Source organism: Candida oxycetoniae (assembly GCF_023343755.2).
Source record: "Candida oxycetoniae strain CBS 10844 chromosome Unknown scaffold9, whole genome shotgun sequence".
Taxonomy (NCBI): domain Eukaryota; kingdom Fungi; phylum Ascomycota; class Pichiomycetes; order Serinales; family Debaryomycetaceae; genus Lodderomyces; species Lodderomyces oxycetoniae.
Genome location: NW_026055363.1, coordinates 234945 through 262902, shown reverse-complemented (window position 1 = coordinate 262902; position 27958 = coordinate 234945). Strand labels below are relative to the sequence as shown.

The 27958-nt window shown below is 38.3% G+C and overlaps 12 protein-coding genes and 1 pseudogene across 13 annotated transcripts; 7 read left to right on the top strand and 6 right to left on the bottom strand. All coding sequences in view use genetic code 12, as the record gives it.

Moving 5' to 3' along the window:
• Window positions 1–1307: 1307 nt before the first annotated feature.
• On the top strand, window positions 1308–1883 carry CDC42 (Rho family GTPase; the record flags this gene model as incomplete). The annotated part of the gene is made up of 1 exon (XM_049325816.1): window positions 1308–1883. The coding sequence occupies one exon, from the start codon at window positions 1308–1310 to the stop codon at window positions 1881–1883; it is 576 nt and encodes a 191-aa protein (XP_049182579.1).
• A 455-nt stretch (window positions 1884–2338) lies between these two features.
• On the top strand, window positions 2339–2830 carry KGF56_000439 (uncharacterized protein; the record flags this gene model as incomplete). The annotated part of the gene is made up of 1 exon (XM_049325804.1): window positions 2339–2830. The coding sequence occupies one exon, from the start codon at window positions 2339–2341 to the stop codon at window positions 2828–2830; it is 492 nt and encodes a 163-aa protein (XP_049182578.1).
• A 144-nt stretch (window positions 2831–2974) lies between these two features.
• Window positions 2975–4632, bottom strand: KGF56_000438 (annotated as a pseudogene). The gene is made up of 2 exons: window positions 4496–4632; window positions 2975–3689 (listed from the first exon to the last, which is right to left on the bottom strand). Coding segments are annotated over exons 1-2 (852 nt in total).
• Window positions 4633–5007: 375 nt separating this feature from the next.
• Window positions 5008–5391, bottom strand: KGF56_000437 (aminoacyl-tRNA hydrolase; the record flags this gene model as incomplete). Its single annotated transcript, XM_049325783.1, has 1 exon — window positions 5008–5391. The coding sequence occupies one exon, from the start codon at window positions 5389–5391 to the stop codon at window positions 5008–5010; it is 384 nt and encodes a 127-aa protein (XP_049182577.1).
• An 892-nt stretch (window positions 5392–6283) lies between these two features.
• KGF56_000436 (uncharacterized protein) lies at window positions 6284–7483 on the top strand (the record flags this gene model as incomplete). The annotated part of the gene is made up of 1 exon (XM_049325772.1): window positions 6284–7483. The coding sequence occupies one exon, from the start codon at window positions 6284–6286 to the stop codon at window positions 7481–7483; it is 1200 nt and encodes a 399-aa protein (XP_049182576.1).
• Window positions 7484–7568: 85 nt separating this feature from the next.
• On the bottom strand, window positions 7569–9071 carry KGF56_000435 (uncharacterized protein; the record flags this gene model as incomplete). Its single annotated transcript, XM_049325761.1, has 1 exon — window positions 7569–9071. The coding sequence occupies one exon, from the start codon at window positions 9069–9071 to the stop codon at window positions 7569–7571; it is 1503 nt and encodes a 500-aa protein (XP_049182575.1).
• A 2147-nt stretch (window positions 9072–11218) lies between these two features.
• On the top strand, window positions 11219–16153 carry MLT1 (Mlt1p; the record flags this gene model as incomplete). Its single annotated transcript, XM_049325750.1, has 1 exon — window positions 11219–16153. One exon carries the CDS (start codon window positions 11219–11221, stop codon window positions 16151–16153), a length of 4935 nt encoding a protein of 1644 aa, XP_049182574.1.
• A 67-nt stretch (window positions 16154–16220) lies between these two features.
• Window positions 16221–17412, bottom strand: NTG1 (bifunctional N-glycosylase/AP lyase; the record flags this gene model as incomplete). The annotated part of the gene is made up of 2 exons (XM_049325739.1): window positions 16221–17247; window positions 17399–17412. 2 exons carry the CDS (start codon window positions 17410–17412, stop codon window positions 16221–16223), a joined length of 1041 nt encoding a protein of 346 aa, XP_049182573.1.
• A 205-nt stretch (window positions 17413–17617) lies between these two features.
• On the top strand, window positions 17618–20908 carry CAT8 (DNA-binding transcription factor; the record flags this gene model as incomplete). The annotated part of the gene is made up of 1 exon (XM_049325728.1): window positions 17618–20908. One exon carries the CDS (start codon window positions 17618–17620, stop codon window positions 20906–20908), a length of 3291 nt encoding a protein of 1096 aa, XP_049182572.1.
• A 55-nt stretch (window positions 20909–20963) lies between these two features.
• Window positions 20964–21620, bottom strand: KGF56_000431 (uncharacterized protein; the record flags this gene model as incomplete). The annotated part of the gene is made up of 1 exon (XM_049325717.1): window positions 20964–21620. One exon carries the CDS (start codon window positions 21618–21620, stop codon window positions 20964–20966), a length of 657 nt encoding a protein of 218 aa, XP_049182571.1.
• Window positions 21621–23447: 1827 nt separating this feature from the next.
• On the top strand, window positions 23448–24467 carry KGF56_000430 (uncharacterized protein; the record flags this gene model as incomplete). The annotated part of the gene is made up of 1 exon (XM_049325706.1): window positions 23448–24467. The coding sequence occupies one exon, from the start codon at window positions 23448–23450 to the stop codon at window positions 24465–24467; it is 1020 nt and encodes a 339-aa protein (XP_049182570.1).
• Window positions 24468–24953: 486 nt separating this feature from the next.
• Window positions 24954–25727, top strand: KGF56_000429 (N-acetylglucosaminylphosphatidylinositol deacetylase; the record flags this gene model as incomplete). Its single annotated transcript, XM_049325694.1, has 1 exon — window positions 24954–25727. One exon carries the CDS (start codon window positions 24954–24956, stop codon window positions 25725–25727), a length of 774 nt encoding a protein of 257 aa, XP_049182569.1.
• Window positions 25728–25818: 91 nt separating this feature from the next.
• On the bottom strand, window positions 25819–27057 carry KGF56_000428 (uncharacterized protein; the record flags this gene model as incomplete). Its single annotated transcript, XM_049325683.1, has 1 exon — window positions 25819–27057. The coding sequence occupies one exon, from the start codon at window positions 27055–27057 to the stop codon at window positions 25819–25821; it is 1239 nt and encodes a 412-aa protein (XP_049182568.1).
• Between the last annotated feature and the right edge of the window lie 901 nt (window positions 27058–27958).

Sequence of the window (27958 nt, the reverse complement as noted above, 5' to 3'; positions counted from 1 at the left end):
ATCGTTTTTATAATGCTGTAATGATAACGGAAAGAGCCACATAGGCAGTTTTTCTGTTGTAATTTCTTGTACGTGCCAGCACTGTGTTACCACAATGTTACTACTATGTTGCCACTGTGTTACTACTGTGTCACTATTCTGTCTCTTATATTGAGAGACTCAGTGGCATTGTTTTGATTATATACAAAATACAGCTCTAATGCAAATTACTGCTTCAATAGTTGTTTTAATGCTTAGACAAAAACAGCTCTAACTCTTGGACAAAAACAGCTCTTCCAATACAGCTCTTCCAATACAGCTCTTCCGATACAGCTCTTCCAATACAGCTCTTCCAATACAGCTCTTCCAATACAGCTCTTCCAATACAGCTCTTCCAATACAGCTCTTCCAATACAGCTCTTCCAATACAGCTCTTCCAATACAGCTCTAATCCTTAGTGATTAAGGAGATATCATTAGAATAGCTTCTTCACCATTGAGCTTTGATTAATCTACCTTAGAAAAACTAAAATATGCCAAGATAAGCTAATCTAGACTAAGCTAAGGTAAGGTACGGTGAGACATCCTAAACTATACTAAGCTAAGCTATTCTAAGCTCAACAAAGCTTTGCAATACTACAACTTTTATTGAGCTATGGTATATTACAGTAGTATAGCATACTACAGCTTTTATTAAATTACATCTTTCTTGATTATATTTTCCCTTGGAAAATGAACAAAAAAATTGTCTTTTCCTTCAATCGATAACAATTGATGTTCCATTAAGCCCAACTTTTGCCCGATTTGAACGCGAAATTACCCTTAGTTTGCTCTACTTTGACCTCTCTCTGTGTTCCAGAAATAATTTTACCATAATCTGCCCCATTAATCAATTTACTACATCTTTTCCCCCATTCACCAATTCACTACATCTTTTCTCCCATTCAGCAATTCACTACATCTTTTCACCAATTCACTACATCTTTTCTCCCATTCACCAATTCACTACATCCTTCCCCCCCATTACTTCTACAAATCCGTTTACCTCGATCACACTACCTTGATCCCACTGAGTTCTTTAGTGTCGCAAAAGTTTTTTAGAAAAGACTTAGACACAAAGTTTTTTTTTTTTCTCTCTCTGTCTCTCTGTCTCTCTCTCTCTCTCTCTTAAAGCTCACTTGAAAATTTACCTTCACTTAAGGAAAACCTGTAAAGAAAAGAAAGAGAGAGAAAGTAAGAGAGAAGGAAATATATACAGAGAGATCTTGCGTTGTTGATTTGTTGTTTACAGTCACATTTTTTTTTTTAGTTATAAGTGCAGGAAGAAAAATGCAGACAATAAAGTGTGTTGTTGTAGGTGATGGTGCTGTTGGTAAAACATGTTTACTAATTTCCTATACCACAAGCAAATTTCCAGCAGATTATGTTCCCACAGTATTTGACAACTATGCAGTAACAGTAATGATTGGTGACGAGCCTTTCACATTGGGGTTATTTGATACTGCAGGTCAAGAAGATTATGATAGATTGAGACCATTGTCTTATCCCTCAACTGATGTATTTTTGGTTTGTTTTTCAGTTATATCGCCAGCATCTTTTGAAAACGTGAAAGAAAAATGGTTCCCCGAAGTACACCACCACTGTCCCGGGGTGCCTTGCTTGATTGTTGGTACACAGACCGACTTGAGGAATGATGATGTTATATTGCAAAGATTACAAAGACAAAAATTGCAACCAATCACTCAAGAACAAGGTGAGAAGTTAGCTAGAGAATTAAGAGCTGTTAAATATGTCGAGTGTTCTGCATTGACGCAAAGAGGATTGAAGACTGTTTTTGATGAAGCCATCGTTGCTGCATTGGAACCGCCCGTGATTAAAAAGTCAAAGAAATGTACTATTCTATAGATGTATAAAACGGATGCGTATGTGAATGAATAAGATTCAACACTATCGAGCAACGCTATCGAGCAACACTATTGAGTAACACTATCAAGCAACACTATCAAGCAACACTATCGAGCAGAGCGAGATAGTGGAGCACACTAGCTGCCCCCAACACTTTGTAGCTTGTTACGACACTATCTCGCTCTGCTCGATAGTGGAGCAACACTTTGTAGCTTGTTACGACACTATCTCGCTCTGCTCGATAGTGTTGGTACTACTTACTTACCCTGATAACGGTCTTGTGCCTCCTAAAAAAATGCTAAATCAACGGTGCGGCGCAGTTGACGAAAATAACCCCATAAAAAAAAATAGCCTTGAGGAATTTTTTTTTGGATCAACAACCTTCACTATACACTATTGAGCAGAGCGAGCTAGTGAAGCAACACTTTGTAGCCATATTATTGACACCCATTGCCATGTCATTAACCAAAACCAAAATCAGATCCTTTTTTGGCGAAAAAAGACTCTACGCAGTAGCAGGCGCTTCCAATAATCCAAGCAAGTTTGGGTATAAGATACTCAATTGGTATATCAAACATAACATACCTGTTATACCTATTAACCCCAAAGAATCGGTGATTTTAGACCAGCCAGTAATTCATAATGTTTCATCAGTAATCCAAGCTATTGAAAACCACAAGAAATTGGGAAATTACAATACTGCCGAGGTTGATGGGCTCAGTATATCATTTTTGACCCCTCCCCATGTTACTGTAGCAACATTGAAAGAAATTGGCGAAATTGAAGGCTATAAGAATGTTATTAAGGGGTTATGGTTTCAACCGGGAAGCTACGATCAAGATGTATTGGACTTGGCTAAGAAATTGGGCGAATATGACAAAGTCATTGAAGAAGATGAATGTATCTTGGTGAGAGGTGAAGAAGGATTGCTCTCTGCTAACTTGTAAGAGAAGTATTTAACCTATAGCGAGCTATACGAAGCACATTGTAATTAACCTATAGCGAGCTATACGAAGCACATTGTAATTAACCTATAGCGAGCTATACGAAGCACATTGTAATTAACCTATAGCGAGCTATACAAAGCACATTTAGTCTAGCATTTTCTTGATATAAGTACCCCAACCTTCATCAGAATCATGACTCGATGTTTTCCGTTGTTGCTGTTGCTGTTGTTGCTGTTGTTGCTGTTGTTGCTGTTGCTGCAGTTGTTGTTGTTGTTTTCCGCCACAGTCCTTATTTCCCTTGACTAGATCCTCATCGATAATATTTATCCTATAAGGAAACGGTGCTATTTTAAGCGTTGTAATTGGAGGTATATGATCTTTCTCCCTATCTACTAATTCATAAACCTTTATTAGATTCTCTTCAAAGTTCTTCATCGATATCTCAACTGCTTGAGAATAATCTGGACTTTTCCTTGTCTTACTATTATTATTGTTCCCACTGGCTCTATTAGTCATACTTTGTCTTTCTTCTATAGGTAAACATTCTATATTGATATCCCATGTCTCCCATACTTTCAAATCAGCCTGGTTTTCCCCACCACCGTTACCACCAACGCCAAACCAGCCACTGGTTTTCCTCTTGCCCGTCGAGGTTCCGGCATTACTGGAATCACTTACTTTATTCAAAAACTGTATATTCATTTGCCCTGTTACTGGAAGCGAGTTCGAGTCTACAATTATCCTTATAAATTTAGCAATCTTTTCATCTATTAGCGACTCGAGTTGGGGGAAGTTCGATACTTGCGGGTATGTCACATTGAGAAACTCGTTGATAGAAGGCTGAATTGGGCCAAATAATCTATTGAAAAATATCGTTGACATTATACCTAAAAACCCAAAAAGGGGAGGGGGGGACAGGGAAATAAAAAGTCAGTAAGTTTTCATTAGTAAAAGAGTACAAGTAAACCATACCTTTTATTGATTCACGTAGAACCGACCTTTCGGCGACCAAATCAATCCTAAATTCCATTTGACAAACATTCAGATTCAAATATTGTTCTTTCAAATTTCGGTGCGAGGAGTGGCGTTTGAGCAAAATGTATAATTCTTGTTTTGTCTCTCTGTTTTCTTTTCTTTCTCTTACTCGCTCTCTCTCTTACTCTCTTACTCTCTTACTCTTACTCTCGCTACTCACTCACGATGATAGAGAGTGAATGCGTTTACGTGTATGTCTATACAAATTGCGTATATGTCTACGTGGTACCTGTTGTGCGTGTGTAATAGTCAAGATTGAAATCTATATAATAATCAATTTATATTTTTTCTGGTGCTCTATCCACAATTGGGGAGAGCGAGATAGTGCAGAAGTATGTAGAGAGTAGAGCAGGATGTAGAGAGTAGAGCAGGATGTAGAGAGTAGAGCAGGATGTAGAGAGTAGAGCAGGATGTAGAGAGTAGAGCAGGATGTAGAGAGTAGAGCAGGATGTAGAGAGTAGAGCAGGATGTAGAGAGTAGAGTGTGATAAAACTAGAAAACAATTAATCAAAGCAAGTTTTCTTGCTTTGATCAATTGTTGCAATGTGGCATCTATTCTCTTGATTCACTATCGAGCAGAGAGAGATAGTGGAGCACTTACTGTTGTACATGGTTAGTCTCTTGATTCACTATCCAGCGGAGCGAGATAGTGGAGCAGCACCGACTTCATCGACACTATCGACGCTATCGACACTGGCTTCACCGACACTATCGACGCTATCGACACTATCTCGCTCTGCTCGATAGTGGAGCAGCACTGACTTCATCGACACTATCTCGCTCTGCTCGATAGTGGAGCAGCACTGACTTCACCGACACTATCTCGCTCTGCTCGATAGTGGAGCAGCACTGACTTCACCGACACTATCTCGCTCTGCTCGATAGTGTCGTAACTAGTCAATGTTACAGTGTGAGCAATCTGCTCGATAGTGTCGCTGCTCTGCTCAATACCTTATGGGTACTTCTTTTTTAGCTTGTTACCTTCAAGCTTGTCAGCTCAACAACTTTCTTCTAGCTCTTTTGCAAATAATAACTAGTCAATGTGCTCCACAATCTAGCAGAGCGAGATAGTGTTGTAACTAATCAGTAAGGTCCATTATCTCGCACTGCTTGATAGTGTCATAAGTAGTCAATGTGCTCTACTATCTCGCTTTGCTCGATAGTGTCGTCGCTTTGCTCGATAGTGTCGATAGTGTCGTCGCTATAGTGTCTTCTAATTTCTCAACAACCTTAGGCAAAACCTCATAATCCAAAATTTGCAATTCTTCTTCACTAAACTTGCCCAATACATGTCTTACAATATTATTTCCATTGGGTTTCCCCACGCCGATTCCAAGTTTGCTAAACTTATTCTTGTAAACACCATCAATTGACTTTAACCCATTATGACCTCTTGAACTACTTCCCGGTTTGCGAAATTGGAATTTCCCCAAGGTAAGCTCAATTTCGTCATGCAAGATAAGCAAATGTGACTCTTTGTCAAATTTCTGGAAATGTTTTTGTATGGTACGACCCTGGATATTCATTAATGTTGAGTCCGATTTAAATAGTACAATATTGGGATACTTGTGAGATGCATAGTAGTAAGGGCCTTTCTTATATACATGGTCCTTCCAATATACGTTTATTAGCTGATCCATTAGGCGATGTGCTATATTATGCCTCGTGTTTGCATATTCCGGCTCAGGATTACCAATCGATGCGATAAAGAGACATCTACTTGTTTGGAAGGATGAAGTTGTGCGTATAGGAAAGAAGGGATATATCAATCCACGTAACATTTGAATATTGAGCTGGCAATATAGTATCAAGACTAATCTCTCGTGTCACTTTTAACCATCTCCTTCAAAGATTCAGTTTTCATGACTTTTTTCAAAACAAAAATTTTTTAATCTCGTTTTCTTTTGTAATCAAAAACATTGAAATCAATGAGACACAATCTCATGTAGTTTTACAAAAACTGTATTTACAAACAAGGCAATGCGACACTGTTGAGCAAAGCAACGACACTATCGAGCAAAGCGAGATAGTGGAGCACAATGACTAAGGACACTATTGATAAGCTACAGTTGACAATATCGAGCAGAAGAGCGACTCTACTGAGCAGAACGAGATAGTGTTGATAGTCAATGTGCTCCACTATTGAACAGAACGAGATAGTGTTGATAGTCAATGTGCTCCACTATCTTGCTTTGCTCGATAGTGTCTCTAGAGTCTCTAGTGTCTCTAGTGTCGATAGTCTATCTACTATCGATTAAACTCGCTTCACTCGTCTAGTCCCCAAATAACTCACGCTCATCTCATCTCATCTCTGCCTAAGTTTTGTGGGTGCAAAAAAAAAAAATGGCTGCAATGAAAAACATATCAAATTTTTTTCCTTTTTTATTCACCGCCGCTTAAAAAATCACCACCCCCCTAATGAATAACGAGATCAATAAATTAACCACTCAAGTGAGCAAGAAATGGAAATTGGTCGATGAGAAATTGAAGCCGACCCAATTCGATTGGAATAAGATTAAACGTACGCCACAGTTTCTCAAACAAAAGATCAAATTTGCCGGCGGTTCTTATACTGTTGATGAAGAGTTCAATGCACTTGAGTTTGTGGTTAAACAACAAGATGACGCCTTAAAGAAAGTTCTTGAGAGTTTAAAGCTATTTTGTGAGAGTATGGGTGAGGTTGTACAAGAGTCGATTGGTGTTAGTGAAGGTTTCCACAACTTGATAGATCCATATAGTAATTTCAAAAAGGATAGCGAGACAATGAACGATGCATATGATTTGTGGGCCAACATGATCAAGTACAAACATTTAATGCAGAAGATTGACATGTCAGGAGAAATAGACGCTGTGGTTAATGGTAGTATGAAGCGGTTGGAAACATTGAGCTCAACAATTCTCAAAAACGTGTTTAAAAAAATTCGGGACCGACAATATGCCTTGTTAGATTACGATAAGATATATAATGAACACGACTCGTTGATTGTAAAGCAAGAGCAAGGAATGGAACAACTAAGTTTAAAACAAAGCAATCAAATCTTTACTCTCGAAAGGAAATTAGCAGAATATAAAGTTAAATATGACAATCTAAATGAACTTTTAAAAAGGGAGCTACCTGGTTTCATTCAATTGATGCAAAAAGTTATAGAATTGGCTACTGTTGATGCATACTTGTTACACTTGATTTTTTGCTATAAAATGATTGCAGAATTGAGAAAGTCACTGTATGAATTACCGCAATCAATAGATAAGTTGGTCAACTGGAGTGACGCTAGATACGAAGTTCTTGGTGCAAAAATTCAGGATTTAACCATATTTAGGCCTAAAATATATGATATCGAGTCGGGGGTCGCAGCAGCGGCATCCACTACTGCAAAAGGAGGAGGAGGAGGAGGAGAAAGAGAAGGGGGGACAGCGGCGGCAAGCGGTACAGTACTCGGATCATGCATTGCACTTTATAATTTCGAAGGGCAGGAAACGGGCGATTTATCGTTTAAAAAGAATGACCGTATAACGCTCTTGGAAAAAGACGGTGATTGGTGGAAAGGAAAAATCAATGGCAGGTTTGGTACTTTTCCATCAAACTATGTCACCGAATCTGTATCAGTAATATTATAAAGGAGAACAAACGATAACACCACTTTTTTTGGGGAAAAAAAAACCAGAAAAAGAAGTGTGTCGTGGTGCATATCATCTTAGTCTTTTAATTACGACTCAGTAGGTATTTTTCTATACAATTCCCTGAACAAAATTGTCTACGAATAGTGACATCCTTATTGGATAAGATATCCCACCATTCGTAAACTTCGGCCACTGGCTCAACCACAATTAAACTGCACTCACTACACATGTCTTTAAATTTCCCTTTTCTAATAGCTTCAATGATTAATCCATGGTATATTTTCGGGGTATTTTTTTTCCAGCCTTTTGTTTCCTGGTAGGTGACATCATGATTAGCAATAATGTCGAGACATAGGGCCCTTAGTGAAACTATGTTAGCTCGTTTTTTGGTCAAGTATTTAATTGGGGTCCGTGCCCTCAATTTGAATCGATGGTTATTATCTGTTGTACGTAATGTTGATGCAGTTGGTTCATTCTGCTCGGATATGGCAATAGCGTCTTTGGGCTTTTCAATTAATGGATTTGGTCTAGTTGTTAGAGTAAATAGCTTTTGTAAACTTAACAACTGAAAGGGAAAGAACTTGATTTTATTTGAGCTCAACGATAAATCAATCAAGTTTGTTAGTTGCCCAATCAATGGCGGGATATAAGATAGGTTATTTTGTCTTAGTGACAAGACTTGCAACTTGTTGAACTTGAATAATGACGGGGGTAATTCCGACAAGTTGTTATTACCAACGTATAGCTGGTAAGGAGACTGTATAGAAGTATCGTTGCTTTGATCATCTTGATCAAAGTCATTGAAAATGACTAAATTGTTTAAATCTTTCACCTCATCAGGTATTCGATATAAATTCATTGATTGCAAATCTATATCACTTTTGAAATTTTCAAAAGCATCAAGTATGATGCTTCTAGCTTTATTGAAACTTTGCGCTTTATAGTGCTGGTTTAAATTACTGTCTTCGCCGGTGGATGAGAAATCTGAGTCCCTTTTTGTTTCATTGAAACTGCCTTGGTATCGATTAAACCGGTCAATACCAAAATCTGTGTCTGAATTCAATTCTTTTTGAGGCAAGGTATAAATTTTTGAAACAAGTTGTGTCTTTGCTACCGGTGATTTGGGAACTTGGAAACTTGTAGTTGGATTAGTCCAAAAGTCAAATTCGGACATCAATGGTGTAGGGTTCTGGTCTAGCTCCAAAGCCGGGGGACTACTAGGTGGTAATGAATCATGCGGCCCGGCTTCATCAGTGTCGATTAACTTAGCGCCAGTTTGTTCCTCCTCCTCCTCCTCCTCCTCCTCCTCCTCTTCTTCTTCTTCTTCTTCTTTATCTTGATAGTTGATTTTCTTTACATCACATTTATCATTAAAACTTTCCCCTCTTCTACGCTTTAATGAAGGCGGTTTCACTTGTAACTTTGGTTTTTCAAAAGCATATACTGTTTTTCTGGTATGGTAGAAACTACTTGCGTTTTCATCAATCACTTCCTTTTTGCGCGGGGTAGTATCTAAATTGTTTGTACCATTGAATGATGATGACTTTGTGAATGCAAAAGGTAGTAGAAACTCCTTGTTTTCCATTTAATTGCAGGCGGGCGGGGGAAATGGCAGCAGGAGGGGGGGGGGTAAAGGTGTACTAGCAGCAAGAACTAGAGGGGGGGGGGGGGCACTGACGATAACTTACCACACTTGACTGTTGACAGATGCAGACAAATTTCTAATCGGTTATAACCGATTATTGAGTACCGTGATTGGTTGAAAAAAGAAAGCCAGCTAATTCCGAGATTAGTCGGTTTTGTGAGCAAGCGTTAAGTAAACAAACACAAAAGGAAAATAAAAGCGAATGGAAAATAAGACGCGTACGCGTGTTGTCGTATATTATTGAGACACTAAACATATGACAGCGAATCTTTTGCAGATATGACAGGGAAGCGGAATAAATTGATTAGCCGCTTATCTCAAACAGAAAAAAGAAGTACAGCAGAAAAAACTATCGAGCAAACACTATCGGCAAACACTATCGAGCAGAGCGAGATAGTGGAGCGAGATAGTGGAGCACAGTAACTGCCACAGACAAGTGACAGAGAGCCTCTCGAGGTCCGATAATATATCTCACTGGAAACTATATGAATCAGTAGTGTATTATTTTGATTAAGAGAGTAAATTATCGAGAGAGAAAAAATGTAGTCGTAGTTACCAGAAAAGGGTATAGGCAGTGCGGCTCCACTATCGAGCAGAGGGAACTAGTGTTGCTTCATATTGTTGTAAAAAGGACACTAACAAACGAAGCGAGCTAGTGTTGTATCGACCAGAGCAAGATGGTGTCGATAGTCTCTCGCTCTGGTCGATAGTGTCGATAGTCTATCTACTATCGACTAGCCTCCTCCACTCGTCTAGTCTCTCGCTCAATTGTAGCATAAACGTTGATACCATAGGTACGAGTCAGCAAAGTGGCCTACAGAGCCACACTTTTAAAAGGACTTCATTATCGACACTAGCAAGGTACGAGCTTGTGAAGAAAAATATGCTCATTTTAAAAAGAAAAAAAAGAAAAAGAGAGGGCCCTGCATATGATAAGAGACAACACGAGACATCCATGTACTAAATGAAGAGCCGTTCATAAGAAACAACACTTTTATAGTGAACTCATAAGAGACAACAGTTATAATGAGCTCATAAGAGACAACACTTTTATAGTGAACCATAAGAGACAACATTTATTCAATAAGCAGCTCCTTGGGAGCTGTAATGTAGAAAGAATTGGCAAGAATACCAATAACATAATATAATGTATCTACAAGAGTCACAAACTATATCTGAGTCATTTTCTAAATGCAGATCATATATAGTTACTAAAAATATAAAACTTACACAATATCAAAGCTATAGAATAAAAGTTTTGTGCCGCATAAATCTATGGCGAACACTTCTATGGCGAACACTATCGAGCAGGGCGAACACTATCGAGCAGAGCGAGATAGTGGAGCAATACTTTGTAGCTTGTTACAACACTATCTCGCTCTGCTCGATAGTGCTGCTCAATAGTGAAGCAACACTTTGTAGCTTGTTACAACACTATCTCGCTCTGCTCGATAGTGGAGCAATACTTTGTAGCTTGTTACAACACTATCTCGCTCTGCTCGATAGTGCTGCTCGATAGTGCTGCTCGATAGAAGGCAATACTTTGTAGCTTGTTACAACACTATCTCGCTCTGCTCGATAGTGTTTCTCGATAGTGTTTCTCGATAGTGCTGCTTTTTGCACATGAAACACTCATGGGCGAGGTGGCTTATTACACATGAAACACTCATGGGCGAGGTGGCTTATTATTTGCAATAAACTCATTTATCATTTACCGCTTGAGAGAAATTCTTTTTTCCACTTGTTTGCATTGTATGTCTTTTTGGTGCCTTATTGTATCCCCTCTAACATATCCCTCATCTCTCTCTTATCTCCCATTCTTCTTTTTTCGGTAATTAGGACTATAGTGGAAAATGCAAACTATGGCTTCTTTATTTACACCAGGTTTCTCCAATATAAAAAGAAGAATCTGCCTCATATTGATCTTGCTCTAAAACTTGCACTAAATTTGCCTCATATTGATTTTACTCTAAAGCTTGCACTAAATTTGCCTCATATTGATCTTGTTCTAAATTTGCCTCATATTGATCTTGTTCTAAAGCTTGCCAATTTCCTGCTTTTCCGCTTGCTTTTTCTACACAAGAGGTATGAACACAAGTTCTATTGGTTCACATAGTGAGTTGTTGTTAGGGTTCAACCCGTTTCAATTATCAACGTTACATCACTATTCATTACTACACGTTTTCAATTTTCTAGGAGTTGGCCAAAACGACGGTGTACATGAACAAAGTTTTCCCAATGGTTCAAGTAGCCTTGACCAGTTGTTTCCGCTGCCGCTATATTCAAGCCATGGTAATTCAATTAACCCACAATTTGCATATTTTGTTGCAATGGTGGTGAGTTTGGGGTCAGCCCTTTTGTTGACTTATAAATTGGTCAATCTATCCATAAAGGCAAGAAACCTGTCGCACATATACAAAACTACACCTTTGCTACAAATAATAAAGACCTTTGCCATTTTCGTGCAATTGGTACTATTGGCTGTACTAGGGTTATTTGTCAAGCTTCCAGTCCTCATATGTCTAGCCTCAACTACGGGGTTGGCCTTTCTAGTGGCCCAACTAGAGTTCAGATTATCACCAGTTCCCGTTGTCGCCTCCTTATTATTCTGGCTACTTGGTACTTTTTACTACTTGGTGGTATTGATACAAGATTCGGTGTCCCAGCACAAAATTTTTGCATTTTCCAAACCAGCATATCTTTTGGAATTTTTGCTAGCAGGTAATAGTTTGGCAGTATTTATATTGGAATCCGTTTTTTATGAACCAGGGTTTGATACGAGCAATGAGAGATTTATGGACAAGGTTAATTTGTTTTCGTATATTACCTTTTACTTTTTGCAGCCGTTGATTGACCGTATCTACAAGACTGATGATGTGAAACTTGACGATCTACCTTCCATCTTGGATGATTTATCTTGTGACAAGAGTACCTCCAAAGTGACAAAATTCTGGGAGGAAGAAAAGAAAAATGCCAAATTAAGAAAACCCAGCTGCTTTTGGCGTTTATGGTTAAAGATTACAAGAAAGAAGAAGGAAGATGGAATCGCATGTAATAAACCCAACTTATTTGTTGCCATATTTTTTGCATTTGCACCTCAGTTCTTTGCTAATATTGCATTAAAGATCATCGAGACATGTTTAGTCTTTACTCAGCCTTTTGTGTTGATGAAATTTATTCAATTCTTTTCTGCTTACTTTTACAATCAAGAGAAACCACCTATCATCATTGGTTATTTCTGGGCAACTATAATGTTTGTTGTATCATGTGCAAAATTCATTACTTTTAACCAGGCATTTGCTTTCCAATACAATATGGGATATGGTATCCAAAGCTCATTAACCACAATCATTTACGAAAAAGCATTGAGATTATCACCACAATCAAGAAGGAGCAAACCAACTGGGGACATAATAAACCACATTACAATGGATATCAATATGATCTTTTGGTTTTGTTGGAGTATTGGTGAGTACATAGCAGCGCCTATGCAACTAATCATTTGTTTAATATCCTTGTATAAATTGTTTCGGAATGCTACTTGGGCCGGGGTCTTAACTGCAGCAATTGTTGCACCAATTGCCTCAATAGCAAACACATCAGTGGTTAAATATTACCTACAAGAAATGAAGGATAAGGACGACAGAACAAGTTTAATTACCGAGATTCTCAATTCCGCCAAAAGTATTAAGCTTTACTCATGGGAAAAACCCATGTTGGAGCGTTTGAACCATATTAGAAATGACCGAGAACTATACAACATCAAGAAATGTGGTGTCATTAGTGCGTTTGCTCAATTTATGTGGTCATGTATTCCCTTTTTTATAAGCTGTGCTACATATGGTACTTATTCATATTTCTACAGTGCTCCATTAACTCCAGATATTGTTTTCCCAGCATTAGCATTGTTTGATTTGTTATCTGAGCCAATGTTTATAATTCCTCGTTTCATTGTTAGTGTTCTTCAAACTTCGACATCATTATCACGTCTTGGAGAAATGCTTTGCTTAGATGAATTGACAGATGACCAACAGGGTCACATTAAAAGATCTTTGGAAGCTCGTGATAATAGCGAATACTCTGTGATTATCAAGGATACTACATTTGTTTGGGATAACTCTACTACCAATCAATCCGAGTACAAAGATGTAGAAGCGGCTGTACAATCAGGAGACACCACCACCACCACCACCACCACCAATACAGCTTTGAAAGATATAAATTTTTTGGCCAGAAAGGGAAAGTTAACTTGTGTTGTTGGTAAAGTTGGAAGTGGTAAATCAACATTAATAAATGCCATCTTGGGAAACGTCCCAATTGATATCCCTCAATACTCAGACATCAATAGCAGTAACAAGAATCCAAGTGTTGAAACGTTTGGCTCTATTGCATACTGTCCACAAAATCCATGGATCTTGAATGGTACAATTAAGGAGAATATCTTGTTTGGATTCAAATATGACTCAGAATTCTATAGGAAAACAATTATTGCTTGTCAATTGGTTTCTGACTTTAAGACGTTACCTGATGGCGATAAGACCATTGTTGGTGAAAAGGGTATTTCCCTAAGTGGAGGTCAAAAAGCCCGTATTTCTTTAGCAAGAGCAGTTTATTCAAGGGCCGATATTTATTTATTGGACGATGTGTTATCTGCTGTAGACGCCCATGTTGGAAAAGCCTTGATTGAGCAAATATTATCCAGTGACGGTATTATTGGAACACGTACAAAAATACTAGCAACCAACTCCGTACCAGTGTTGCATAATGCGGATGACATTTACCTTTTATCTAAGGGGGTGATTGTTGAACACGGAAATTACGAAAATGTAATGAAAGCAGATGGGGAATTGGCCAAGTTGATCAAAGAATATGGTAGAGAATTACAAGATAATGAGACAAATAACAAGGAGAAAGAGAACAAGAAGAAAGAAGGTGGGAGAGAGGTAGAGGAGGAGGAGGAGGAGGAGGAGGAGGAAGAAAAAAGACTAGAAAATAGAAAACCAGTAGATCCAACAGAAGCGACTGAAGTCTTGGTTAATGAAATTGTTGACACCGTAGGCGAAGAAAATAGAGGAATTGTTGAACAAGGCGTTCTACGTCGTGCATCATTAGTCCCCTACAACCATTCATACGAGAGTGACGAAGATGAAACAACTAGCAATTCCCCAAGAAAGACAGGTCATACTGAAGAAGAATCAAGAAAAGGAACTGTTCCTTGGGATATCTTTAAACAATACATAGTTGCATGCAATTACAAATACTTTGCATTATACATTCTTGGTACATTACTCACCTTGCTAATCTCCGTTGCTGAAAAGTACTTGTTGAGTTACTGGTCAGGGTTGAATAGAGAGGAGAACAGAACGGTTGATCCTGTTTTCTTTTTGGGCGTTTATGCATTAATGGGAGTTGTTACTGGTTTGATAACATACATTGCGGCCTATGTTATATGGGGCTATTGCATTGTTAAAGGATCAGCATATTTTCATAACAAGATGGCCCAATCCGTCTTGAGATCACCAATGTCCTTTTTTGAGACAACACCAGTAGGAAGAATTTTAAACAGATTTACCGAAGATATTGGAAAAATCGACATGAACTTACCATGGATGTTGATTGCATTTGTTTCAACTGTACTTAATGGATTAGTTACGTTTGGCGTTATTTTCTTTTCATTACCAATAATGTTTTTCGTCATTTTGGGATTGTTAGTTGTTTATAATCATTTCAGGATCAGATTTGTTCCGACAACTAGAGAATTAAAAAGATTGGAGTCTGTAGCCAAATCACCGATATTGGCCACTATTCAAGAATCCATTAATGGTGTTGATACAATAAAAGCATTTTTCCAAACGGAAAGATTCTCCCACAAAAGCAAAAAGTTTATTGATGACAAGACATTGATTGGAATTGTTAGTCAAAACTGTAATAGGTGGTTATCTATGAGGTTGCAGTTTATTGCATCGAGTATTATGTTCTCAACCGGTTTGTTGGCCGTTGTTTCATTGGGCGGGAAACATCCTATATCGCCAAATATTTTGGGTTTTATCATGACTTATTCGTTATCAATTACTTATATTTTAAATGCGTTGGTTAGGTGTTGGGCAGAGATGCAATCTGAAGGCGTTGCAATCGAAAGAATCATTGAGTATTGTGACTTACCTTCCGAGGCGCCAATGGTTATTGAAGACAAGAGACCCGATAAAAGTTGGCCTAGTAAAGGTGTTATTAAGTTTAAGAGGTACAGTACGGCATACAGAGACTATTTGGATCCCGTCTTGAAAGAGATTGAGTTGACCATCAACTCTAGGGAGAAAATCGGTATTGTTGGAAGAACCGGTGCTGGAAAATCTTCATTAACTTTAGCGTTGTTCAGGATCATTGAAGGTACCGGTGGTAAAATTGAGATTGACGATATCAATATTGATGAGATTGGCTTATATGACTTGAGACACCACTTAACAATTATTCCACAGGAAGCACATACTTTCAGAGCATCCGTGAGGGAAAACTTGGACCCGTTTAGCGAATATGATGATGACAAGTTGTGGAAAGCCTTGGAATTTGCACATTTGAAAGAGCATGTTGAGCAAATGGAGAGCGAGCCAACAGAGGAAGATAAACGCAATAGTAATAACAAAAACGCCGACGAGCTACCTAAGAAGCGAGGATTGGATGCCAAGATCGAAGAAGGAGGCACCAACTTGTCTTCTGGCCAAAAGCAATTACTTTGTTTGGCACGAGCATTATTGAATGAGACAAGCAAGATCTTAGTTCTTGACGAGGCCACAGCAGCAGTTGACTTCCAAACAGACAAGATCATACAAGAGACCATCAGAGAGCAGTTTAAGAACAAGACGATTCTAACCATAGCACATAGAATCGATACAATAATGGACTCTGACAAGATCTTGGTTTTGGACAATGGTAAAGTTGCCGAGTTTGATACACCTCAAAACTTATTGAAAAACAAAAAAAGCATATTCTACTCACTTTCGAAAGAAGGTGGTTATATTACATAAAGATTTCCCTTTTCATATCATTAGTGAGTTGTTTCTAATTAAACACAAATTTTTTTTTTTTTTTTATTTATTTATTTAAGGTATAACTGACATCATCGTTGATCAAGTTAATCAAGTTAGTTAAATCAGCTCTTTGTTTCATCAACTTTGCTCTTCTCTCCTCACTCATCGGCATCTTTAGCAATTTTTGATTTCTCGACTTACAGATCCCTTTTCGACCTAAATTGCAAACATCACAATTTGGTGTACGTGGAACACACACAACTTGTCCAAACCCAACCATCAAGGGATTAATATCCATCCAGTATTTTTTCGGAAGCCAACTTTCCAATTCAATACGGCATTTCTCTGGAGTATTGGCTTTTGGAGAAATCCATTTCCACATAGAGGCTAACCTATGTAGGTGCACATCTACCCCAATACCTGAATTTATACCCCATCCGCATTGCAATAGTAAGTGTCCCATCTTGGGTCCGACACCTGGTAATTCCACAATCTCTTCAATCGTTTGCGGTATATCTCCCTTGTATTTCTGTAGTAATATTTGGCATGTTTTAGCAATATATTGAGATTTTCGGTTGTGGAATCCCACACTGGCAATATATGAATCGATTTCCAGAGGGGTTAGCTTCGAAACAGTTTCAATACAGAATCCGCCTGAGCTTGCAAGTCCATTGTTGAGCTTTACCATTGTTTGATAATTTACTTCGTCTTTAGTTTGTGATGATAACATCAAGGAAATGAGTAGTTGAAATCGGTACTTTTGGGGATTTTGGGTCTGTAAGTTCGGTGTTATTGTATTGGGCATAGACTCGCAGCCTTGATGATCCACTGGTGCCACAAACTTTGATCTCATTTCGACGACCTCATTGTATATCGTTGACCAGCCTTTGGGGCCAGTTCCTTCATCAGCTCGATCAACTTTAGGGAAGATATTGGGCGGTAGTATCTCTTGCTCATGCTCCAGCACCTTCCCCAGCACCTGCTCCTCTATCTCAACTTTTAAATGAGTTGATTTTGTTTTGTTTTCGGTCTTTGCCTTGGCTTCTTCCAAGTATTGAGAACCTGAAAAGTCTGCGTCACTATCGATCCTTCTTACCTCATTTTCTGCCTCTGGCTCTACCTTGATCTTCTTCACCACCCGAGAATACCTAGTCGCCCTTGCAGTTCGTTTACCTACCACCATAATCCTACCGGCTTATATCCTCATTACTCCATTATCATTACCGCTTGAACATGTCAAACCTCTCATCTTTCATTTTCAATGATGATGCTCTGAATGAAAAAGAAAAATCAGTCACGTGATTTTTCAAAGACGCCGGTTCCGGCGTAATGTTTTTTTTTTCCTCTCTCTCTCTCTCTCTCTCTCCAATGCTCTTAGCCTCTTAATCTTCCCCAGATTTCTTCTCTTTTTTTCTTTTAACCAGTCAGGTTGTTTGTATATCAAACCACATTCAGTCGGTTATGGCAATACAGATTAATAGTAGTGGTTTGGAAAGTCACGGGGAAGCAACAGCAGTAGTTGGTGAAAGAGGTGGAGGATTAGGTGGTGGTGGTGTAGGAGGTGGAGGTTGTGCACCTTCTCAGCTGTTTAACGAACTGCCACATGCAGAAAAATCATTTAAATCGGTTTCGCACGATTTGCGAGGGAATGCAAAAACTATTAGGGCGCCAGGATCGAGGGCGGAGAGAGTAGCTCAAGCTTGTGACCGATGTCGAGCAAAGAAGACCAAGTGCAATGGTGGGAATCCCTGCTCGACGTGCTCTGCAGTTGGATTAAAGTGTATTGTGTCTGATAAACTAAGTCGCAAAGCTTTTCCCAAAGGTTATACAGAAACTTTGGAAGAAAGAGTGCGACATCTTGAAGCGGAAAACAAGAAACTAATGGGACTTTTGGATATGAGGGGAGAACGGTTGGAAATGTTGAATGCAAAATCTCGCGACCCTCCTCATTTGAATGAAGAAAAACTTTTACCTTTGGAAACTGGTGGTGATCGTCTGAGGATAACAGCCTCAAATCTCCACTTGTTAGAACAGGAAAACTCCATGCATCTACATATGCACAACCACGAAAATGGGTGCTCTTGTGGTTGTGCACATCCAAATGCCGTTCATGATAAACCCGTATCCGTGGCGGGATCGCTTTATGAAACAGGAAGAGTTTCAATTGCAAGCTCAATACGGTTGAGCGACGACGAAAATGATGATAATGATAGCTTGATAAGCTTAGACGATGCGCGCCATGTTTCTTCATTTGCAAGGGGCCGGCATTTCGCGTTAAACTCAACTAATAGAGACTCAAGTCCCGCTCCTGGTGCTTTTGCAGCTGCTACAGCTATTGCGCAAATGCAAAAAAACAAATCGTTTCAGCAGCATCATCAACAACAACAACAACAACAACAACAACAAAAGCTTGAAAAAGAAACCGATAAGCAGAGAATGTTGACCTCATTGGTAGCAACATCGATACCACGAAGTACAGAAGAAACTCTTTGTATTCCAACACTTTTGGCACGCATTTGTCAGGCATATGGGTATGATTCAAGACCTTCAGTCTTGGCAGCAAATACATTAGCTTCATTGAAGGAACAACCGATACTGCGAGGGTCCTCGTCCTTGCAGTGTCAAGCTGTGCGGGATAGATTATCCACAACGATTATGAATAGGGATGACATTCATGCCTTGTCCGATGCAGAAGCGATTACATTTCTACGTGAGCTTGTCAAATTTCCGGTGTCCAGGCTTGATTTGGACCAGCTTTTGACTTTGTATTTTCAAACTTGGGGCAACACTTTGCCACTTTTGGACAAGTCTTCATTTTTAAAATGTTATATGAAAGTAATTGATGTTTTGGAGTTTGGTACAATTCCGGTTGAAAATAAGTGCTTATTTGAGCTGATTGAAAAAGTTGGAGCACTATTAGTGCTATCATTGAGCTTGGGGTTCCTTGCTAGCAAGAACGTGTATCTTAATCTGGACAATGCTCAGTTTTATGTTTCTTTGATGAAACATTATGACTTTTTAATCCACGAGTTTGTTAAACCCAACTGCTTGTTAACAAAAGTGTGCTCAATTCAATCTTTGCAGATACTATCTTTGGCACTTCAGTATTGTTTAGCCACTGGAGACTTGTCGACTTGTTACGAATTAAGAGGCAGAGTTATTAGCATGGCACAGCAATTACGTTTACATAGATGTCCAGCTGCTGTGTTGGGTATGACTACTAATACCGAGGGAAATTTCAACTTGCAAAACTTTATGCAAGCTGAAAGGCGTATATTGTTCTGGTGTATTTACTGTCTAGATGTTTATTCCTCATTGAACTTGGGAGTTCCTAGACTCATGAAAGATTACGAAATCGAATGTGCCATGCCATTCGCTGGGAAAGGCGGCAGTGGTAGTGGCAGTGGTAGTGGTAATAGTGGTGACAACAACAGCAGCAACAACAACCAAGACGGAGAGGAGGAAGACGATAACGTTAATATATTAGTTGTCAATAATACTCAGTTGTCCATTGTTGGAAAAGTCTCACGAATGGCGCTTAGTGTAATGTTCTTTTGTAAAGTGTTGGCCAGCATTTTGGACTCCATATATTCCAGATTCAATGATAGCAATACCCTCTACAAGGATAAAATGTTAGATACTTGGAGGAGAGAACTTCCACCGGATTTAAGATTTGAGTTGGATACCAATGGACTAAGTTTAAAGACATCGGAAGTCAATTATTTCAAAGGTGATGTTTGGGAAACTCTTAATAGCCAACAGTTGACATTGATTTACTTGTATTATCATGCAAAAATTCTTATTCACTTGCCAATAATTTCCAAGCATGGACACCATCATAATGTCGGTTTATCTCAAAAGGAGCAGTTATCCAAGGGGGAAAGTGATACGGCTACTATTGTTGCTACAATGAGTGTTATACAGCAGTCATCCAGCCAAATCTTAGAAGTGATAAAAAGCTATGCTAAAAAATCCTCATCTCCTGTTTTGCCTTTACCAATAAACGTTTCACGAGAGCAGGCTCTACTAGCTTTATTGGTTTCAAAGGGAACATTGGACTACATTAAAGGTGGCCATCTATTCAATAGCCTGAAGCAGCTAGTCTTGGATTCCGTTGCTGCTCTATTGAGTGAAACCAAATTCGAAGTTCCTGGTTGTCTTACAAGAAATTCAAGCAAGCTTTTAGAACTAACCGTACTCAGTATACTAGGTATCAATTTGAACAGGTTTTCGAATTTCGCAAAGAAGAGCCCAAATCCTTTTGCGGTGAGTCCAATTCTCAAATCCGCTGTAGAAAGAGAACCAAAAGGTCCAAAAGTCGTCACACACATGAATGGATCAGTGTATTCTTTTTCCTCATCACCATCTTCTGGTAATCCAAAGATAATAAACAATCCGGGATTTGTCAAAGATGAGGATCACAAGGAGAAAGAGGCGGCTGCTGCCACTGCTGCCACTGCTGCCACTACTGCTGCTGCCGGTGCAATTAACCAACCTGGACCAAAGGTAAACGTTTTAGATGAAATTCAATCAAATAGTCAAGTTGATTCAGATCAAGTATTGAGTTCAGATGATATGGAGAGTCTTGAGAATTTGTTAAAGTTTGACCCATTCAGTATTACTCTGAACAACCAGTTGTACTTGAACGAGTATGTTACCGATGGATCTTTAGGTTTAGCACCATTTTTGGATATCTCTAGTCAAGATGCAGCATTCAGTTTGGGTCAAAACAATTATTTTGAAAATACATAGGTTTGTAGGGCAAAAATGTCTTGTTTCTTTTTTTTTTTTTTAGTTTATTTAATTACTATGAATCTTTATCATACAACCATTTGGTTTCGTCACTGCTTAACACTACACTTGCACTGGCTTTGTCCCATAGTCGGGTACAACTGCTGTCATTATTTTCATACTGCACATCTATTATTTCATGTGTTTTTTGAAATTTGAGCTTAATGCTTCGTAGAGCATGATACCATTCTATTGATGTAAAAAGGGTATTATTCGTTAATGACGATGATGATAAGGGCCGTAGTCGAAATTTCTGCATACAAAAAGCACCTTGTGTCTTGGTTCTAGCACAGAATTGATCAATCTTACTCTGTTTAGCAAAGAAGTATTTACTTTTATCCAGGTCAAACATTTCTCGTACCAGTTTGCTCATTGATTGATTTTTCCTCTTCTTTTGCTCTTTTGGTACCGTTGATGCTTTTCTTATTGCTTTTCTTGTTCCCTTTTTCTTGATATTCACTGGACTGGTAACTCTTTTTGAATCGTTCATTTCTCCAGTATAACTTAGACTCTCGAGTGTTGATATACTTTTTCTTTGCATTTGCTGAATTTTTTCTGTTTCTAAAACGGTTTCATGGATGCTTTGCATTTGCGTGCTATGAAAATAGTACGATTTTTCAACCTCATCCTGATCTTCAGAGTCGGATATAACCTCATCTTCATTGGTCATCATATCACCAACAATTGAACTACAAAAGACACCTCTGTCATATACTTGCCATCAACTCCCAGGAGTCGATGTTGGCTTTGTTATATGGTACATCTAAAGCATCGATTTGATTTCCGGAAAAAAAAAGCTCTGTAATTCCGGAGGTTTGAAAAAAAAAATATTACGCGTTTTTGTTTTAAGTTTGAAACAACTATAGAATAGACCATTGAGTAAGTGGAATGTATGTTTATTCTTGGTTGTGTATCAAAGATATGTTAATTCTAAGCCACCGTTTTGCTATATGTTTGTATTGTAACCATATGTATAGAGTAATTTCAACGATGCGCGTTATTGTTTGGCTTTGGAGATATGTTGATTAACCTTTAAATGCTTAAACTGTGTGTAGGTTCGAAATCCGGGGTAGTCAACTTATTAGCCAAGCAATTTGATAATATAGAATATCTTATCAGACAAAGAAAAGGCACATCTAATCAGATAATGTAGCACGTTTAATCAGATAATATTATAAATCTTCATCTTGATTAAATTAGAGATGCAATAGGCTTACAATAATTATCAATCTATAAATAGATATATATATAAAAACGGTATTATGACACTATCGACACTATTGAGCGAAGCGAGATAGTGGAGCAACACTTAGTCACTACCACAAACTAGAAACTAGCTCGCTTCGCAAGATAGTAGAGCAACACTTAGTAGCTGCCACAAACTAGAAACTAGCTCGCTTCGCTGGATAGTGGAGCACTAAGTTTTCGTTGAGATGTTAAAGATTCAAATTTCGAAATAAGAATAGAAACCCCCAACTCTTTATCATATATTCCTTGAAACCAACTTTTTATCATATATTCCTTGAATTACCTATTTTAATAGAAAGAGTCCTATATAATATTAATGAGTATCAAACCTTATGTGTATTGTATTTTTTTTGTTTTCTTTTCACCTCACCTGCTGAAAATATCTTTTTTGTGACATAAATGGCTTGCCAGAGTGCTGACAGTGCAACAGCAGCAGCTGCTGCCGCTGCTGTTCATTTAAATCAACTATGAAAACACTATTTGTTGGAAACAATACAATTGTATTGTTTCTATCAGAAAATACTCCATCAAATACAAAAAGTGCTCCAACTATCGTTTCTCAATTATCCCTGATTCTTTCAATTGCTCTTTAACCAACAAATCTAACGCAGATTTTAGTACCAAAATTATCACGGGGTCTCTAGTACAAACTTGTAGCGATTTCATTTTCCTTATGGCCCCACTAAATAGAATTACAAAGAAACTCTCTATTTAGCAATGAGTAAAAGTTCAACCAACGACCACTATCAAGTATTAGTAGACACGCGGGTTTAGTTGCAATAGAGGAGTGGTTATGAAGTAAGTGATAAATTCAAAAGCAAAAAGAGAAAATAAACGTAGGGATCTGAAATGAAAATTGGTTTTCAAAGTACAGAGCTGAATAATGGAAACTCATTCTACAGAGTGTCGCTCCACTATCTCGCTCTGCTCGATAGTGTTCATTAGTGAGTTGCCCACTCGTTTCTTCTCTTGCAATAAAACAAAGAATGATTCGTCAAGTGTACCATATCATTACTTGTCCATCGGCTACAGACTCTTTGTGATGATCTTACATGCGCCGTACAAGATGCGGCAAAAAATGTTTCTTTCAAGAAAAAGAAATTAGGTGAAATAAGGTCACGTGTGTAGTTGAATAATGATGAATGATGATGGAGATTAACGGAGTTATTGAGTCATTCAACAGCTCTGTTTTCTGTATTCTGGCTGAAAGTTAAATCAGTGTTGAGACTTTTTAAAAGAACATTAGCTTGAAATGTCAACTTTTTCCAAGACAAACTTTAAAACAGTAAACTATAACTCCTTTCGTCCTCAATATCCGCCATCTTTCTATAATATATTGGGTCGCTATGTTCAAAAGGGCGTTTTTCAACATCAATTACCTGTTGAACGAGCAATTGATTTGGGTTGTGGTACCGGTGTTGCCACGTATCCATTATTGAACTTGGCGAAACGAGTAATTGGTTTAGACTTGTCACCGAAAATGATTGAAACAGCTAATTCTCTTGTTGGTAAAAGATTAGCGGAATTAGGTGTTAACGAAACTGGCGCCGAAACTGGAGCTGGATCTGATGACAAAACAGATTCTGTATCCAACGCTTTACCAGTTGTTTTTAAAGTTGGTGCAGTTGAGGATTTCATCAACAAACAGGAAAGTGGAATTACAGAGGAGTCTGTTGATTTGATCACAGCTGCAGAATGTATCCATTGGTTTAAGGACTATAAGCTGTTTTTCCAAAGCAGTGCTCAATTATTGAAAAAAGGTGGAACTTTAGCCTACTTCTTTTATGTTGATCCCATGATTGTTAATTTTACTGGTTGTTCGAGGACAGATTTTAGCAAGAAGGATATTCTCGAGAAAGCGCTCCATATTTACAAGAAATTTGCTTATGAGGATCTAAACTATATAGGACCATACTGGGAACAGCCAGGTAGAAGCATTTTGCAGAATTTTTGTGTCGATGCCAACGCTAAGATTCCTCGTGATTTGTATGAGGATATTGAAATTCACACTTTCAAGACAAGTTTTGATAATCTGAGAGCTAATGAGAAAAGTGATTTGGATTTAGCAAGATTGAATATCAGCTTGAGTGATTATATTGACTATTTTGAAACGTATAGTGGGTTCCACAGCTATGTAGAGCATACTGGTAATGCTGATTTATTAAGCAAACAATTCTTAAATGAGCTTTTAGAAGCTACTGGTTGGGACTTGAATGAAACCAAAATTGATCTCGTTTGGAATACAGGTTATACATTTTTGAGAAAAAAGTAAACTTTTTAGTAGCAGTAGTAGACCATTTACTAGACTGTATAAAATCAAGTCCCAACTGCAAGAGCTACTCCATCTTGCAATTCAGTTATAGACAATGGAGTTGCGTGCAAAACCACAATCCTCCCCCCCCCCTCCCCCCCACATGTATTTTACTAATGTATGTATTGGTAGCGCTCTTATCATGCTTTCAACGGAACATCTCTTTTTATTCCGATCTGATATTTGTTGAGATTTATTTCACCATTCATTGTTGAGATCTATACAAGCTTCCGCAATAGACAAGGCAATTTTGGTGAGTAAGTAAGGAAAAGTGTTTGGTTTTCTCTAATGGTGTTTAATCTACCGTTGTTTCTAGTTAAGATTTTTGCAATTTCGTTTTTGCTATGGAGCATTTTAACTACAATTATTCCACAAACAATCATTAAATATACTAATGAACAAGTGAAATCCAAAAACTTCACAAGTGTAAATTATCCACAAATTTCAATGACGTTTCCTAAAAATTTGAACAAGGTGACAAACTCGACGGTATACTTCATTATAGGGCACCCGGATGATGAGGTTATGTTTTTTGCCCCAACAATACTTGAATTATCCAAGCTGTGGTATGGTAATGATGTTGAGTTGATTTCATTTTCCAAAGGTGACGCAGTGCACGAATCGATGGCTAGAATCCGCTCCCAAGAATTGTACAATTCTGCGAGAATGTTGGGTGTTGACCGATCGAAAGTTCATATTTTGAGTTACAAAGATGGAATGAACGAGACCTGGCTGTTTGATAGCGTAGCGAAATCATTAGGCAAAATAATAGATTTGGATAAAAAGACAAAAAAGGGTATTGTTTTAATCACTTTTGACGAATCTGGTGTATCGAGTCATCCCAACCATATATCATTATATTATGGAACCAAGGAATTCTTTAAAACGCTTCCGCCAAAGTCAAAACAAGTCACTAAATTATTTACTTTAAAAAGCCTCGGATTTTGGGAAAAGTATAGTTTTACTTTGCTAACAAATATCGAATTGTTTGTAAACTATATTTCGATATTGATTAGAAAATTTGCACCTGTCAATATCAACGTTAGTTTTTTCAGTCCTGTAAACAATTCAACTTCAATAAAGATATACTCGGATTTGAACATGCTTGCTTGTAGTTATGCGGCGATGGCATATGGACACTTTAGCCAAATGGTATGGTTTAGATATGGCTGGTTGGCATTAAGTCGATACCTCACATATAACCATTTAATAGAGATTTAAAAAAAAAAAAAAAGGAAAAAAATATAGACAGAGAGAAAACAATTTATGATCCCCCCCCCGTATTGTTTATAGACTATGACCCTCTTTCTCGTTATAGATTTTTAAAGCCAAACTGCTTCTGACACCAATTACTTCCATGTTCGAAATAGTCCTTTTTAGATATGCTTATATTGTTGATAACATCTTCATTAGTTAGGTTGACACCTCCATACCAACTCATTTCATCTGGTAAGGTATCGTTTTGTTTGTCATTTACAATGACTTTCCAGTTCAGTGAAAGTTCCTTTGTTAATTCTAGTAAAAGTCTCGTTTTGAAATTAGGAATGTTTGTAGTACCTCCAACAAGACAGATATTCGCCAGTAGCAAAGGCCGTGTGATTTCGGGACAGGACATTATGCTCGATACTACTAAATCGGTTAGACTCTTTATTGGTGCCTGTTGTAGTAGGGTATTGGAAGCTGTGGACCCATTTGTGTCAAACATTATTTCTGGATGATAAAAAGTCTCGGGCACAGTAAACCGTTCGTCGTAGAGATTCAAGACCTGGGAATCAGCTGAAACTTTAGGAGCATCAGCACAAACAACGTAACCTGTTGCAGTGGTTTTGAAATCTGGCAATACAAACTCACACCCGAGATTTGCCTTTTTCTTTAAAGCTTGATTAAAATCAGATGCAAAAAAGCATGTTGATTCCTTTATCGTGTTTATAAGTATTGGGTCATCAGAGATATCATAATATCGAAAGGAAATGATTTCTTTGAGGAGCCCGTTGAGTAAGTTACCGCCAACCGGAAGTTTTCTGACTCCTTCCCAGTAAACTTTTTGATACAAGATTGGCATGATCCAGGTAAAATTGAAACCAGCATCAATAACAAGAGTGAAATCGGGATTCACAATTGATGTATCAACACCAAAAGGGACTAACGACGGCGGGGTACATCTGTAATACTCTTGAAAACCATACTCTTCAAAAACAATCTGATCTGTATTTGAAGACAATTGAGGTAATTGGAAAGGTGTTTCTGTCAAAGTCAAGTGGATATTAGATGGGTCTATTTCCCTTTTCGGCAGTATTTGGTCGATCGTATAGTCCCATATTGGTTTTTCGGTCTCCCACGAGGTTAAATGGCCTTGCTCAAATGGACGTTTAATTTGGATCCCTGAAAAATTTTTGGTATGAGTTTTAAATTGATTTCCAATATGGATTAATCCATCCTTGGTTCGTGTAATGGCATTATAAACTTTTAACGGTGCTGATTCTTCGCCGTTGTTGAATCCTGCTTTAATGTTATACGCGCCATTGTCTATTATCAAGTATTGCTTACTCATGACAATGCTTTAACGGCGAGAGGGTATAATCAAGAGAAACCAGACTTTCGGTTATTTGGGATTTTTCAAACCACGATGAGGTTGTGAGCCGCAATATTTCTAAAAACGGAAATAATAAAAATGAGGCAGGACTATCGAACAACACTATCGAGCAGCACTATCGAGCAGCACTATCGAGCAGCACTATCGAGCAGAGCGAGATAGTGTTGTAACAAGCTACAAAGTGTTGCTTCACTATTGAGCAGCACTATCGAGCAGCACTATCGAGCAGAGCGAGATAGTGTTGTAACAAGCTACAAAGTGTTGCTTCACTATTGAGCAGCACTATCGAGCAGCACTATCGAGCAGAGCGAGATAGTGTTGTAACAAGCTACAAAGTGTTGCTTCACTATTGAGCAGCACTATCTCGCTCTGCTCGATAGTGCTGCTCGATAGTGCTGCTCGATAGTATAAATTGTTTACAATTCCTTACAAACGCAAGGACATTATGGTTCTTACATTATTTACCTCTATACTTGAGACTGACATTAAGGCGATAAGCGCGCGCGGCTCGCACACCCCACACCTACCCCTATAGCTTCCAAATCTGCCTCACAGCTAAAAAGTATAAATAGAATATGAGCAATTGTTTAAACCGCGCTTAGCGCTAGCATTGGATTGATCTTTTTTAAATCAAGCAGAGCGAGATAGTGAAGCAGCACTCAATAACTTGTTACAATACTATCTCGCTCTGCTCTATAATGAAGCAGCACCCAGTGTCTTGTTACAACACTATCTCGCTCTGTTCGATAGTGGAGCAACAATTTGTAGCTTGTTACAACACTATCTCGCTCTGCTCGATAGTGCTACTTGTTTGATAGTGCTGCTTGTTCGATAGTGTAGGGTAAAAAATATTAGGTGG